Below are 14,115 nucleotides of genomic sequence, written 5' to 3'. Positions count from 1 at the left end.
TCCTCTAAATATTTAGTTTTTTCAGTAAATTGTCTTTTTTAACAATTAATTGATTACTAAATTAGTTATTTCAATAATCCATTAATTACAATTAATTAATGATTTCAGCCCTAGTCTAGTTTCTAGTGCAAATATCTTAGGACACGTGAAATAAGACAAAAACTGACTTACAAGACAAAAGATATTTTTTAAGTTAATAATTCGTTATTCAAAAGTACTAGTTCCACTGGCAGATTAGCTCACTTATGACATGGTAAAAATGTCTTGTAAGTGAAACGTATACTTTTTTTTAATCAATATTAAGGAATTGTTGACTTAAACATACATCTATTTCTTGCTGAACTTAGTTTTGTCTTATTTCAAATGTACTAAGAAACTACCAAAAATACTTGGTAAGATTTTGTGTTTTTGCCATGTATTTAATGGGGAAGCGCCGCAGCATGCCGCCTCAGGTTGAGCTCCACCAAGGCTGCAATTACTGTCTATGTCTGCTGTAATTTGTTTTTTCCGCCTAATTTAAAAAAAAAAAAAAAGACAAAAAAAAAACTTCCTACTTACCAGTCAAAACCGAATGCTTACGTTTGATTGGCAGGGGCTGTTCCGTAACTATGGCAACGCGTTTTTGCCAGTGTTGTGGCCTCATCTGGAGCAACTCGCCAGCAACCCCCATGAGAGCTCCCAGCGCTGCTTGTGCGAGATTACAGCCGGACTAATCAGAGGCAGCAAACACTGGAGCTTCAGCAAGGTGCGCAGCAGAAATCCCCTCTGCACAGCTTCTCCGTAGCAAAAAAAAAAAAAAAAATCCCGTCAATATCAGTAAAAACTTTCATTACTCTGTCTGTGTGTGTCTGTGTTAGGTGGACAGGTTATGGCAGCTACTTTGCCCTTTGATAAGGACAGCGCTGAACAACATCACTGTGGAAACCTACACAGACTGGGGCACATGCATCGCCACAGCCTGTGTGAGTCACTCGGCTGCACTTCAGAAAGACATTGATTTTTATGTAGTTATTTTCAGCATGAATTGAAAAGATCAGATTTGGTATGAGTCACAGGTTAATTTTCAGCAGTTCTGGCTGCTTTGCTCTTGTGATTATTATTACAGTTGTTCCCCATTTGGCAAAATGTCTCAAATGTGTTTGCGGTGGAAAATTTGTTTATTCTCTCAATAAATTACACAAATTACAATGTCACTGAAAAGTTAATTGATTTAAGCTTTCATCACACACAGAACGATTTATTTCAAGTATCTATCGAAGTTAATTTTGGTTATTTGTGACTTTCTGTTAATAAACACCAAAACCCACCAATAACGAAGACCAATAAATACTAATGGTCTGCAGCTTCATGGAAAAAAAACAAACTTCTGACTTGACATATTTCTAGCAGGCAGTCATTAACACTAAGGCTAGAAAATCATGCAGTTGCAATATTACTGGCAAATATTATATAATGATGTCAGTTGTTTTCCTCACTGCTGTTTTTCTCTTGCTTGTATCCATGGTTTGTTCTTTCGGTCACTGACCGAAGCTTGTGACCACAGATGAGTGTGGGAACGTAAATTTGCCTTTTGGCTCAGCTCAGAAACAAAAGCTTCTGCAAAGCAAAAAGAGAAAACAAACCAAACCATGCATAGATTACAGAACATAAGACATGAGAAACTAAAGACAAAGAAAGGAACTGAGAAAGGCAAGCCTTATACAACAATAAAGTAACAGAGAAAATTAATTGAATGGGGCAAAGGTGTGAATGATAATGAAAACCCAAACATGATCAGCAAAAAAATTACTATTGACCATGAGAAAAAGAACCCACAACGTATTGAGTTCATGTAATGTACACTTCAAGTATTTTTCAGACTTTTTCTTCCACTCAATTTTCCACTAATTTGCTGATATATGTCATAAGGATTCAAATGGAAGACACCAAACCTGATACCGTTAATTAGGCTGACATATCTATTATTAAAAAGAAATTAATTTCATGTTTTCAATTAAAAGAAATAAATGCTTAAAATAAAGCAATATGTGTGTAAGGAATCTGTCTAATATAGAAGCTTAATTTTTTGATTGAAGAAATTAACTTGTTGACAATATAATATCTTTAGATCTATATTTTAGTACACAGTTCCAGCTGACGCTGATGCAACTTTGTGATAACTTGTAAATGAAAATATCCTCCTGTCTGATTTAATCTGTATAAATGTGTTTTCTTGATCTATTCTAGAAAATCTCACATTGTTTGACTTTATTAATGTAGGAAAACCAAAAACCTCAGAAGGGCTTGCAAACATTTCCACATTAATAATCCTGCTGACACACAAAGCACCTGAGTGCATGACAACTATTCGGCCGTGTGAGATAGCCGGGATAAAAATAACACTCTTCTGGTGTGTGTGTGTGTGTGTGTGGGTGTGTGTGTGTGTTTGTCCAACAGGAGGGCAGAGACCCCAGGAAACTCCACTGGCTGTTAGAGCTGCTGATGGAGAGCCCCTTGAGCGGGGAGGGCGGCTCCTTCAGGGACGCCAGGTATGAGTAACTATGCACACGCTGTGTGTTTGTGTCACCTACAATATTTCCTGGGATTCAGATTTCAGGCTGCAGTAGTAACCTGAGCTGACACATGCTGCCGCAGTATAACAAAACAGCCCCCTCCTCTTCCTCTTCCTCCTCTGTCTCTGTCAGTTTGCTGTATGTGCTTCAAGGAGGTCTCGCCCAGCAACAGTGGAGGGTTTCTGAACTGCTGCACCGCCTGCTGGCTTACCTGGAGCCCAAACTCACCCAGGTGTATAAAAACGTCAGGGAGCGGATAGGAAGGTAATTACTCGATTAGATTCTCAAGTTTATATTTGGGTGTTTTCACGCCTGATAGTCTGGTAGACTCAACTCAACTGAGTAGCAAAATTGCAACATTTGTTAAATTTTCCTCTGATGTGGTTCGTTTTCACACTGAATTATGTGAAACGATCCAAACACTTTTGAAAACCTTCTTTACCCCTCACCTGTGGTGGCACTGCATCAAGAACCACTGAAGGAAACGACACAAAGACCTCTGAAGAAGACATGAGCGCAACTGACTTCTTTGGAAAATGTAAACAAAAATGGAGTAGCATCAGATTTTAGCACTCATCGGATTTCACTTTTGTCCGGTATAAGACCATGAGCCATTTCTCCTGCTAGTGCTAGACTTGCATGTTTGCTTTGGTTATACTTACCCAGAATTCCCTGCTTTTGGAGCTGTCCCCGGTTCACTTGGCGTTCACATAATGCCAGGGATGTCCAAAGTGATTTGGGGGCCATTTTAGGCGGCTCACAGTTTGCTTTTTTTGTTCCACATCAGAGTTTGATTAGGCATTCTCACCTCCTCAAACGAACCGGACGGTTTTCGGCAAACAAACTAGAGTTTGATTAAAGTGGACTAAACAGCGCTGGTGTGAATGCATCCATAATCAGCTTCCCACTTTGTTTTCTCTCCCCTTATATTACCTCTTCCTCTGCCTTCCCACCCTCTCTCCAGTGTGCTGACCTATATCTTCATGATAGACGTGGCGCTGCCCCACACCAGGCCCACCTCTTCCCCCCATGTGGCAGAATTCGTCACTCGGGTCCTGGAGCGGCTCAAGCCCCTCACGTCGGAGCCGGAGATCCACAACCACGTCCACGAGGAGAACACCCAGGAGACGGACGAGCGCACCCAGGCTGTCAAGCTGCTCAAAACGGGTCAGAATGCGAATGCGGGAATGAGACGCGGGGTACGGGGGGAGAAAATATCTAAACGTGCCGTGACAGCTTGTTCTCTTGTTGAAACAGAGGAACAGACTGAATGACACAAGTTAAAAGCTTCTCATTGATTCACCTTTTTAAATTCATTTTTGAAAAGGTAGTGAGGTATTGATCGATGGCATATTCCAAGGGTGTGTGTTGAAGCATTTAAAAAACAATTTAGGGGAAGGACACCGATTCATTTGTTTGGAGGTTACCTTTAAGATATAATTTTACAGGTCGTACAGTTCAGTAATTGCTGCAGGATTTTGTTTTGTTATTGATTTGAACTGTGAATAGTTTTAATTTTAGTCTGAAGAGCCTTCTGCTGCTTTCGACTGGATAAAATCAAAAGTATTTGATCTCACCTGGGCCTGTGCATGAAGTGTAGTTAACGGGTTATACCACTTTCTATAGTTTCTAGTGTAATTACCTTAGTACACTTGAAATAAGCCAAAACTAACTTTGAAGTAACTTTTTAGCAAGATATAGGAGATTGTTTTAAGTCAGTAATTTTTTGATTTCAATAAAAACTCACTTGTTTCAATAGCCGATTATGTCACTTATAGCAAGACATTTTTTCTCACAAGTCTAATAAGCTAAGACTTATTTATTAAAATAAGCAAATATTTCTTGCTGAAAAGTTTGTTCTAAGTTAGTTTAATCTTGTTTCAAGCGCATTAAGATAATTGCACTAAAAACTAGAACACAAATACTTGGTAATATTTTGTGTTTTACCTTAAAATTCCTAACTCAGCATGTTTTAAGACTCTTCAATGTGTCTAGCTCCTAATTATATGCTAACATTGAACTTCCTGTTCCAGCAACCTGACTTAACCTTGAAAACATATCTGTTTCCTACAACCATATAGCTGCTTTTGTGCTTCCTCTGACTTTAAACACATGTAAACATCGTTATTTGAAACAACTCAGTGATTTTGTAAATAGTCAACTTAGTCTTCTTTCCTCAGCAATAACTTACACACCAAAGAGTGTGGCCATCAGCGCAACAAGGAAAAATATTTTTGTGGTTTTTAACTTCTGAATGGCCATTTCTCCTTTTGTTAAACTCAATCAATTTTGTTTATCTCAGTTTTTTTTAGATTATATTGACAATTTAAACAAATCTACCAAGGAATCATTTAATTTCCCATGCTAATTTCAGGGAAATGCTAATCTTTCAAGTTCTTTACTCGCCATTGCACAAACAAAATATCTGCTTATACAAGTCATTACTTACTAAATGAGATGAACCGTTTTTTTACCAACAGATTAATGCAGCAAGACCATGGCTCAGAGTTTGCATGTCAAGTCATTTACCAGTGGAATCTCCTCTCTGTGTTTGTTTGTTTGTGGGCATATCAGTGAATTTAAAAGCATGTTTGTGTTTTGCAGTGTTGAAGTGGTTGATGGCGAGCGCAGGGCGAACCTTCACCACTCCTGTTCAGCAGCAACTACAGCTCCTGCCTGTGCTTTTCAAGGTAACAACACACACACACACACACACGCCAACTCACAGGTCCCAGCACAGCATTATTACCCACTCAATCTTACTTGGCCATTAAACACAATTTCTCTCTTCATTTACTGAAAATGGTGCGTTGCTGTGTGTCTTCCTGCCTCTCTGTCTCACTCTTGTGTTTGTCTCCCCCCGCAGATTGCCCCAGTAGAGATTGATGAGAGCTATGATGAGATGAAGCAGGATGCACGCACGTGTCTCTCTCTCATGTCCCAGGGCCTGCTCTATCCGGAGCACATCCCTCTGGTTTTGGCAGCACTGGAGGAGGTACGCACACACAGCGGGATGCTCATAACGCATGCTGCCCTATGGACCTGCTGTCAGTGTTTCAATCCTAATGCTGCCCAAGATGCCGGGTTAGAGAAAGAACAACCTGGAGTCATTGTAAAAAAGTAAAGTAAAAGTATTTTTACTTTAAAGGGTTTCTAAAAGTTCAGGGCTGCTCTTCATCAAATCTGACTGAACCTGAGGTGTTTTACAGAGAACAGGGTAAAGTTTTCTCTCCTTAGCAGCTCCAGATACAGACCAAGATATATGCAAATATAATTGAAACAAAAAGTGGCCTTATAAAGAATTAACACTTCTGATTTCAATTTAAGAATGTATTCACAACATTCTACTTCACAATTATGTGCTACTCTGTTGTTCATTCACATAAAATCACAACCAAAACCTTGAAGCTTGTGCCTAAATGTGTAAAATGAATGAATATTTTGCTCCCTTTATAGACCCAAATGCAGGGCCTGTGAAAATTACTCACAACCTTGGATTTTTTTTAACCCTTTTATCAAATCAAGCATGATCAACGAAATTGTTTGTTTTGATAACAAAAAACTCTTTAATGTCAAATTGAAAACTTTCTACTAAAAATAACTAAAAATATTTAACATAAATTAAATGATTTCGTAAATATCCTTCCTTTTAAAGTGACCTAATTCAATAGAGATCCAGCCAATTGGTGCTACCAGCCTCCACCAGGAATAGAGATCACCTGTCTCAAGTGTTTAATAGTATTGTGTTTGGATCATCTATTGACTGAAGATGTGAGAATTCTCCAAGCAAATCAGAGAAATGGTTATTAAAAAGTCAGGGTAGGGGTGAGCAGTTATTATATCATTTATCATGAAAACATATGGGGCAAACTTAGCAGAATTCTGATTTATTGTCAAGATAAATTTCAGTTCCTGATGGGAAATAAAAAACAAAGCTGAAAGTATGATCAGAAATTACATTTTTGCCATTTTCTCCACTGTTCCATGAGAGCATCAATAAATACCAATAACACAGATAAAGTGTAATGTGGAGTGATATAGGTCACACTTCTTTTAAGGTAGCATCATGAAGAAGCCTATTTCAGATGGGAATGTTTTTCAAGAATAATATTTGAGTTTGTGGCGCTATGAATTGAGAGCCATGCTGTCACGGCCAGTTCCCTAAACGTAATAAATAGGGGTTTTTTTATCGTAATTTATCATTATCACAATTAGGTAAACCCATATCGCCCACCCCAAATGTGCAGCTCTCTCATCATCCTGTTCTAGCATTAAAATTAAATCACTTTGAGTAGGACACTGCAAAGCTGTAGTTTCATATTTTCTTTCAGGATTTGGTTTTACTTTTCTTTCTGTGTATCCTAATTTCAAAGATGCAAACTGTTTTTAAAATGGCTTTCATGAATATCAACACATGCCGTGCTGTCGAGCCTGAATTGCAGCATTTAGATGAACCTGCAGTGAGGATTAGGCATCTCTTTTGAATCCACCTGTGCATAATCTTTCTCACAGTTGAATAATGAGCTCGTAAATGTTTGGCAGTGATCCCCAAACCCTGATAGATATTTGCTTCAGATGTCATTCCTCCTTAGCAATGGCCAACACAATCACTCCGGAACAACATTTTTTATAAAGGAGCTCATATTCCTGATGATCAGCTAATTAATGCGTTTTATGACCTGCAGCTGTCTCTGTTTGTCAAACACTGACCAGGTGTAATATGTAAGTTGATGTTAATCTGAGGTTGGGTTTACCTAATTTTTAAACTTGATAAAGAACAATGTTTTAAATTACATCCGGATATTACAAATGCTCTTGACATTTCCTTTATACTAAGCTAAACTGTGAACAAATTGAGATCTCCTGTGGTATTATTTGGTCTTTTAAGGCTTTTTTTAACATGTGCATATAAAGAACACAACTTCACTTGGCAATATCTCTTGGGTAAGAAAGACTAAAGTGATCCAGAGATAAAATGACGAGGGGACCAGGAGTTTCCATCACATCCTTTTACTGTGACCAAGTCGTTCCTTTTCTGTGTCCTCCTCTGTGTTTAGATGGCAGCCAGCAGATCGTGGCACGCTCGCTTCTCAGTACTGACCTACCTCCAGATCACAGTCTTCTACAATCTGTTCACTCTGCTCAGTTTGCCCGCTGAGGTTCTGCGCATCCGAAAGCTGGTGATGCAGCTGCTCCTGGATGAACAGCTTGAGGTAATATGCTTAAAAAAAAAAAAAAAAAAAAAAAAACTGGACAGGAAGTGCAAGTTTGATGCTGCCATTTCTCATAAAGCCTAACTGACAGAGGATTATAAGAGGCCACTTATCCCTTTGCTTATTCTCATTCCTGTCTGCTACTACAGAGAAGTTAATGGAGCTGCTTTGCATGCTTTCGGACTTATGTGTTATTTCTAAAGAAGGATGTCCAATGACCTGAGGGCCATTTGCTGCCCTTTTGATGATTGTACGTACAATTCTGCAGTGGAGCAAATCTAGCTGGTTGATGCATTTTTTTTTTTTTACAGAAAAAGCAGTACAATAAAAATAATTTCTAATTTATTAACCAGATTTCTAAATTCAACTTACTTTTGTAGTAAAGAGAACTGCAGACAGCCAACAATTTTTAGTCAAAATCAGACGTGGGTTCTCCGGACCACTGCTTACTGCAGCAAGAACTTTAGAAGAAAAATTGACTTCCTGTTCTTGTTGTTGAGCTTGGACTAAAAGGGCCAAAAAACAAAAGAAATCAATCCAAAAAACATTGTGTACATGTTTGTATAATAATGCCAAACCCTTTTTATGTTTTGGAGCGACAATCATTATAGATCACTTTTTTTTTTTTTACAAAAATCTGATAATTTTGTTCATCTCAGTAAAGTCTTGCATGTTTAATTTAATATTGAGTCAATAAAGTAAAAAAAAAAAAGTCAAATGAATTTGATTTAACATTTTTATTTAAAATAAATACATTTTTGTTGCCTTCCAAGTGGTTTCAACTTCATCATTTTGACCCTCACATAAAAAGTTTCAAAGTGGATGAAAATATAAACTTATCAATATTCCTACATCTAATGAAAACCCCAAACTCTTAATTCCTTGAAAACTAGATTATTACAAAATACCAACAAAAAGTGATTTATAATGTATAAATTTAAGTCTACTGAAATCCATCATGTGAAACTTCACCAAACTCTTGAATAAGGTTTGATCCATAAACCTCTTGTTTGTGCACCTTTTTCTGCCACTTAACTTCTCATAAATATATTTGGGACACTAACGTTCAAGATTTTTTCAGAGCTCTAAGCAATAATAATCTAAACAAAAATAAATGCTTAAAATATATGCTTGTGTGAGTAATGAATGCATAACATTGGAGCTTCACTTTTTCAAACAAATTACTAGCATTAATTAGCTTTTTGTACTTTAATTTGCTGAGATGCACCTTCTTCGGTTTTAACTGTTAATCTTTCAGTAAGTTCTGTGCACCGTCTGCTAAAACGTCAATAGTTTCTCTTTATTTGTCTCACTGGCCTTACAGTAAAACCTCTAAACTGATTTCTGAATTTCTGATCAGGATTCACAGCGCAGGTTAAAAAAAGAAAAATCAATGGCTGCATCTGAATTACAGTTACTGTTTATGATATTTAGCAGAGTTGATGAATGATTTGAAACTGTTCTCCTTTTGCTCAGTGCTGTTTCCTAATTGATGCATAGAGGATTAGTGATTCCCTCTTTTATTTCCTCTCTGCTCCCCCTTATTTGTCCCTTTAATTTACTGCTTTGGATTTTTAACGGTCTGGTATTCCTTGTTGCTCCACTTCCCATTTTTCTCTGTCTTCCCTGAAGGTGAGGGACATGGCCTGCACCACCCTCAGTGGTTTACTGCAGTGCCAGTTCTTCCCTCTGGACTCCTGTCTGCAGACACAGCTCCAGACGCTGAGTCAGACTTCCCTCCCCAAGGCCAGGGGAGAGCTGGCCTCCATGGGTACACACATAAAACACACACACAATTACACAGCGAGGCAATCACAGTAATACTTGCCCTGTTACCCTTTCTTCTCACAGGGGAATTGTGAGCCTTGAAATTCTAAAGCCTGTTTTAACTGTGTGTGTGGGGGTGCACGTGTGTGTGTGTGCAGACTTGGTGCGGCGCCACGCCGGAGTGCTCGGTCTGAGCGCGTGCATCCTGTCGAGCCCCTACGACGTCCCACAGTGGATGCCGCAGATCCTGATGGAGCTGAGCGACCATCTCAACGACCCGCAGCCTATAGAGGTACGCAAGCAACACGCGTGTGCCTGCAGCCAAACGACGCGCTCAAACCAGTGCGAGCTGAAAGAATACAATTTCATTCTCCAATTGAGGAGAAAATTATGTCTTTGGCCTTTCTTCAAGCATGAAGCAGACGTACAATGTAATCCGCAGAGCAGACAGTGTGCTGGTGAGGATAATTTAGTGCTTCTTTTGTTGCAAAGTGGGGGAGATGACGAGGAATAGGCAATAAACGCATCTGGGAGTATATATTCATATGTAAAACAACTAACCACTCTATTCCACAGGATAGTTGGAGTAAAGTCCATAGAAAATGACACTTATTTGAAAAGGAAGCCAAAGGTTTAGGTGCATCCTTTTTTTTTTCTTTTCAAAATATAACCTGGAATTCAAATCTGTTTCATTGGAGTTTTGAATCAAATGTAACATTACATGAGACTTCCAAATATTCATAATCATAAAACAAATGAGAAAATGTTGAAGTTTTAAAATCTTATGTCCCGTTTCCAGACTTCAAACATGAATTTGAAAATGCAACGACATTAAATACAATAAAACACAACTTAATGTCATGTTTATGCAATATATTATGTTTGTACAATGTATTGTTACGTCATATTATGAAAGAGTTTGAAGATTTATTTCACTCCATGACAGCAATACACTTTCATTGGTTAACAAGTTTGAAGCTAAATATTTTCTTCAACTATTACTGTAACCATTGTATCGTTGTATTTTGTATATTCAAAATTGTTCTAAATATCGAATTCATAATCACAGAAAAACAGCACATACACCTACACAATTATCATAGATTGACGTAAACTGTACAGATTTCTCTGTGGGTTTAGCAGAGACTGAGCGCTCCCCGTCAGGCTCAGTGCCTGAGCTGTGAGCACCAGAAATGAAAACAATCACTCTTTCTTTCACTGTAGAATTGGAAATGATAGCCTGGGTGGCCTGAGGAGAAAATGAAAGGGTAAAAATGTCACACATTAGGGGTCATGTAATGTTACCCACCAGTTTTTTGGGTTTTTTTCAGGTCTACAGAAACTCTACTTCAGTTTCAGCTTTTTAAGGTTGTTTCTGTCCTCTAGGAGTAATTATTCTACCTCAAAATGAATGCATTGAAATAATAGGTGACATACAGTACAGACCAAAAGTTTGGACACCTTCTAACTCAATGGGTTTTCTTTATTTTCATGACTATTTATAAGGCAAGAAATCCCACTTATTAACCTGACAGGGCACACCTATGAAGTGAAAACCATTTCAGGTGACTACCTCTTGAAGCTCATCAAGAAAATGCAGAGTGTGTGCAAAGCAGTAATCACAGCAAAAGGCTGCTACTTTGAAGAAACTAGAATATAAGGGGTATTTCTCAGTTGTTTTACACTTTTTTGTTTAGTGCATATTTCCACATGTGTTATTCATAGTTTTGATGCCTTCAGTGTGAATCTACAATGTCAATAGTCATGAAAATAAACGAAAGTCATTGAATTAAAAGGTGTGTCCAAACTTTTGGTCTGTACTGTATGTTAGATTTTCTGAGCAAAATCCTCCAACATATTGATTTAAAATGCATCTAGAGAATGATTTTAAAAAGCACAGGTTTAAATAAATATTTGAGTTTGGGTTCCTCCTTTTCTTAAGAGCTCTGAGGGCAATAGTGTAAAACAAACATGCTCCATGTTTAAATGATGAGAACATCTCTGAGTTTCACTGATCCACGGCTTAATGCCACGTTTTGAGCTCTTGTTGAATCAGATGACTTTTCACTCAGAACTTGCTGTCCTCTAAATAATTGCTGCCCTGCATTTTTTAAAGTTATATCTGGCATTTTAACATAAATAAATGATTGTTGCCTCATTAGATTTTTATCGGTGTAAACAAGTAGTACGATCGCTTCTCAAACTCGACCGCTGCTGTTGGATTCAGCTCTGCATATTTTAAATTGCTTTAGCTCACCTTTGTTTTTGCACTCTGAGGAGAAATTTTACGCTGATTTGATGGTCGTTTTATGTTTGCTTAACTCCAGAATTAGGCCTAAGTGTAGGTTTTATTTTTAAAACAATTAGAGCCGTTTACAAGGTGCAGAAATGTGCTTGTAAAACAGCTGCTGTCAATATTGCACTTTATTGGAGGATTTTACCACAAAGTCGAATGGAAAGCTGCTCCATTTGGGTGGATTTTCTGTTGAACATCTAAGATTTTATATTTTTACCTTCCCGGAACAGTTGACGTGTTTACAAAATTATTCACGCACCTTGCACTTTTTCACATTTTGTTGTGTTTCTGTGTTAAAGCTACACAGTTGTTTGTTACATCACCTTTATTTATAACGTTTGTACATATCTACAGTTGGAAATGTGTCATTTTTAAAGAACCATCTTTGTTATGTTCATTTTTAGGTCTTATTAAAAAGGAAAACATAAAAGTTCTCCAAAAAGAGGATGAATAGATTTTTTTTCTGCAACTGAAAAACAGCTAAAATCTGCATTTGTTGTTTTACCTATATTGAAAAATATTAGTTGGTTCTTTATCAATTTTAGCCAAAGTTATGAAGAGCCATTGTGGCAGAGCTGCAGGTTGTGCAGATCTGCAAGAAGCAATGAGAAGAAGAAAATAAGACACAAACCTGAAAATCATGCTGCACATTTCTATTGAACTCCATGAGGACAGGCCACAGTTTTCTAATTTTTATTTGGAAAAATAAAGACATAAATTCTTGTTCTTCCACTTCACAGCGAAGCACTATTTTGTATTTTCAATAAAACATGATAAAGTTTGGCGTTACATTGTGACAACATTTTAAATGTCATGGGGTGTGAATGCATTTAGCTTGAAACAAGTTGAAATTACAAAATTCATCCAGCTTGCAGCTTTGTACAAACATCATTAATAGTGGATGATTTATGCAGGCTCGGAAGCAACATATGCTGACATTTTTCAGTAAAGGTCTTGTTTATTTCAGGACAGCAATATCAAGCTACATCCTGCATCCACCGCAGGAGCAGCAGCAACAGGGCTGCAGTAAAAAGGTGCTAAATTTGCTCAGCTGCAGGCCAAAGAGCGTGTAGCAAAAAGCAGGATTAGTGGCTTAGTGAGGGAACTTTTAGGGTCATCTGAGGGATTTTGTGTCACAAATCTGGTTCACTTCTGACTCGAGATAAAAAACAATCACTGAAAGGAAAGAACAGTCTACCATTCAGTTTCTTGGGGAAAACGTAAAACAGACATTAGTACAGCTGTTCTGTACTTTGAGATTAAACAGCAATAGCCAAAAAAACAACAACACGGTTTTAATCAAGATTAATCAAGAAATAAATTTACTGTAACTGACTTTTCAATATTGATGTAACTCAACCCAAAACAAATCCATCCATAGTTTATATCTGCCATTTGTCTTTGCACTAATACTTTTAAATTATTTGTAAATCCTTCCCTTCTGCCTGCATCTATGTTATGTCTAATTATTTGTGAAAAATTAGTTTGCAGCATAATTCGAAAACACTACCAGCAGGTTATTTTAATTTCAGTTTTACTAGAGAGGTTGTTTTTTTTCACATTTTCCATGTTCCAAGGTTTTCCATGAGATTTTTAAGCCATTTTTACACGTTAACGTTGAATTCACAACAAATGTCAACAAGCAGGTCCAGTCCAAGTCCAGTTAAATATCAAATCCAAGGATGTTGGATTGTCAAAAATGGATGCAGAACCGACATATTTCATCACTAGTCTCGGGTTATGTTGCCCTCTAACTGCCAGCAGGTTGCATGAATTCATAATGTTTTTATCCTCTTTGCTTTAAAGATGACGGTGAAGAAGACCCTTTCAGAGTTCAGGCGCACTCACCACGACAACTGGCAGGAGCATCGGCAGTGCTTCACCGACGACCAGCTTCTGGTGCTCACCAACCTGCTGGTGTCGCCCTGTTACTACGCCTAGACGTCCGCCTACCGCCCCCCCCACAGAAAAATAATCCCACCTTTAAGTACTGCTGGGGGCTTCTGTCTGCGATGATAAACACTCATCATTCCGGGGAGGAGATCTCTGTCTGGACCCTCACGTGCCGCTGCTGGCCTTTAGGCAGAAAGCAGCTGGGGACAGAGAGGTTTTCAGTTAGCATACTGCTCAGTGGGGTTTGTTTTGCATGCCGAGGCGGCCGTGGCGATGATAAAGGTGTGTTTTCAGTCTCCTGCAGCTCTGATCTACACAGAGACTCCAAATTTTCTTCTTCTTTATCGCACCGTCACCTTGAAGGAAGTTTCTGAATAAAATCTGTAAGGTAAAA

At 38.1% G+C, this 14,115-nt stretch overlaps 1 protein-coding gene across 1 annotated transcript in view; it reads left to right on the top strand.

Annotated features, from left to right (window-relative positions):
* The window catches only part of psme4b (proteasome activator subunit 4b), a 48,620-nt gene extending 34,505 nt beyond the window's left edge, over positions 1-14,115 (top strand). The window contains exons 37-47 of the mRNA XM_028030193.1: positions 593-745; positions 858-962; positions 2,437-2,528; positions 2,685-2,816; positions 3,517-3,719; positions 5,157-5,242; positions 5,419-5,547; positions 7,610-7,765; positions 9,398-9,536; positions 9,691-9,824; positions 13,635-14,115. Of these exons, the coding sequence (XP_027885994.1) occupies positions 593-745; positions 858-962; positions 2,437-2,528; positions 2,685-2,816; positions 3,517-3,719; positions 5,157-5,242; positions 5,419-5,547; positions 7,610-7,765; positions 9,398-9,536; positions 9,691-9,824; positions 13,635-13,769 (1,464 nt within the window). The 3' untranslated portion in view covers positions 13,770-14,115. The remainder of the gene's footprint in view (positions 1-592; positions 746-857; positions 963-2,436; positions 2,529-2,684; positions 2,817-3,516; positions 3,720-5,156; positions 5,243-5,418; positions 5,548-7,609; positions 7,766-9,397; positions 9,537-9,690; positions 9,825-13,634) is intronic.

Source organism: Xiphophorus couchianus, chromosome 10, assembly GCF_001444195.1.
Source record: "Xiphophorus couchianus chromosome 10, X_couchianus-1.0, whole genome shotgun sequence".
NCBI lineage: Eukaryota > Metazoa > Chordata > Actinopteri > Cyprinodontiformes > Poeciliidae > Xiphophorus > Xiphophorus couchianus.
Note: the sequence above shows the minus strand (reverse complement) of the source record. Positions and strands in the feature narration are given on the sequence as shown.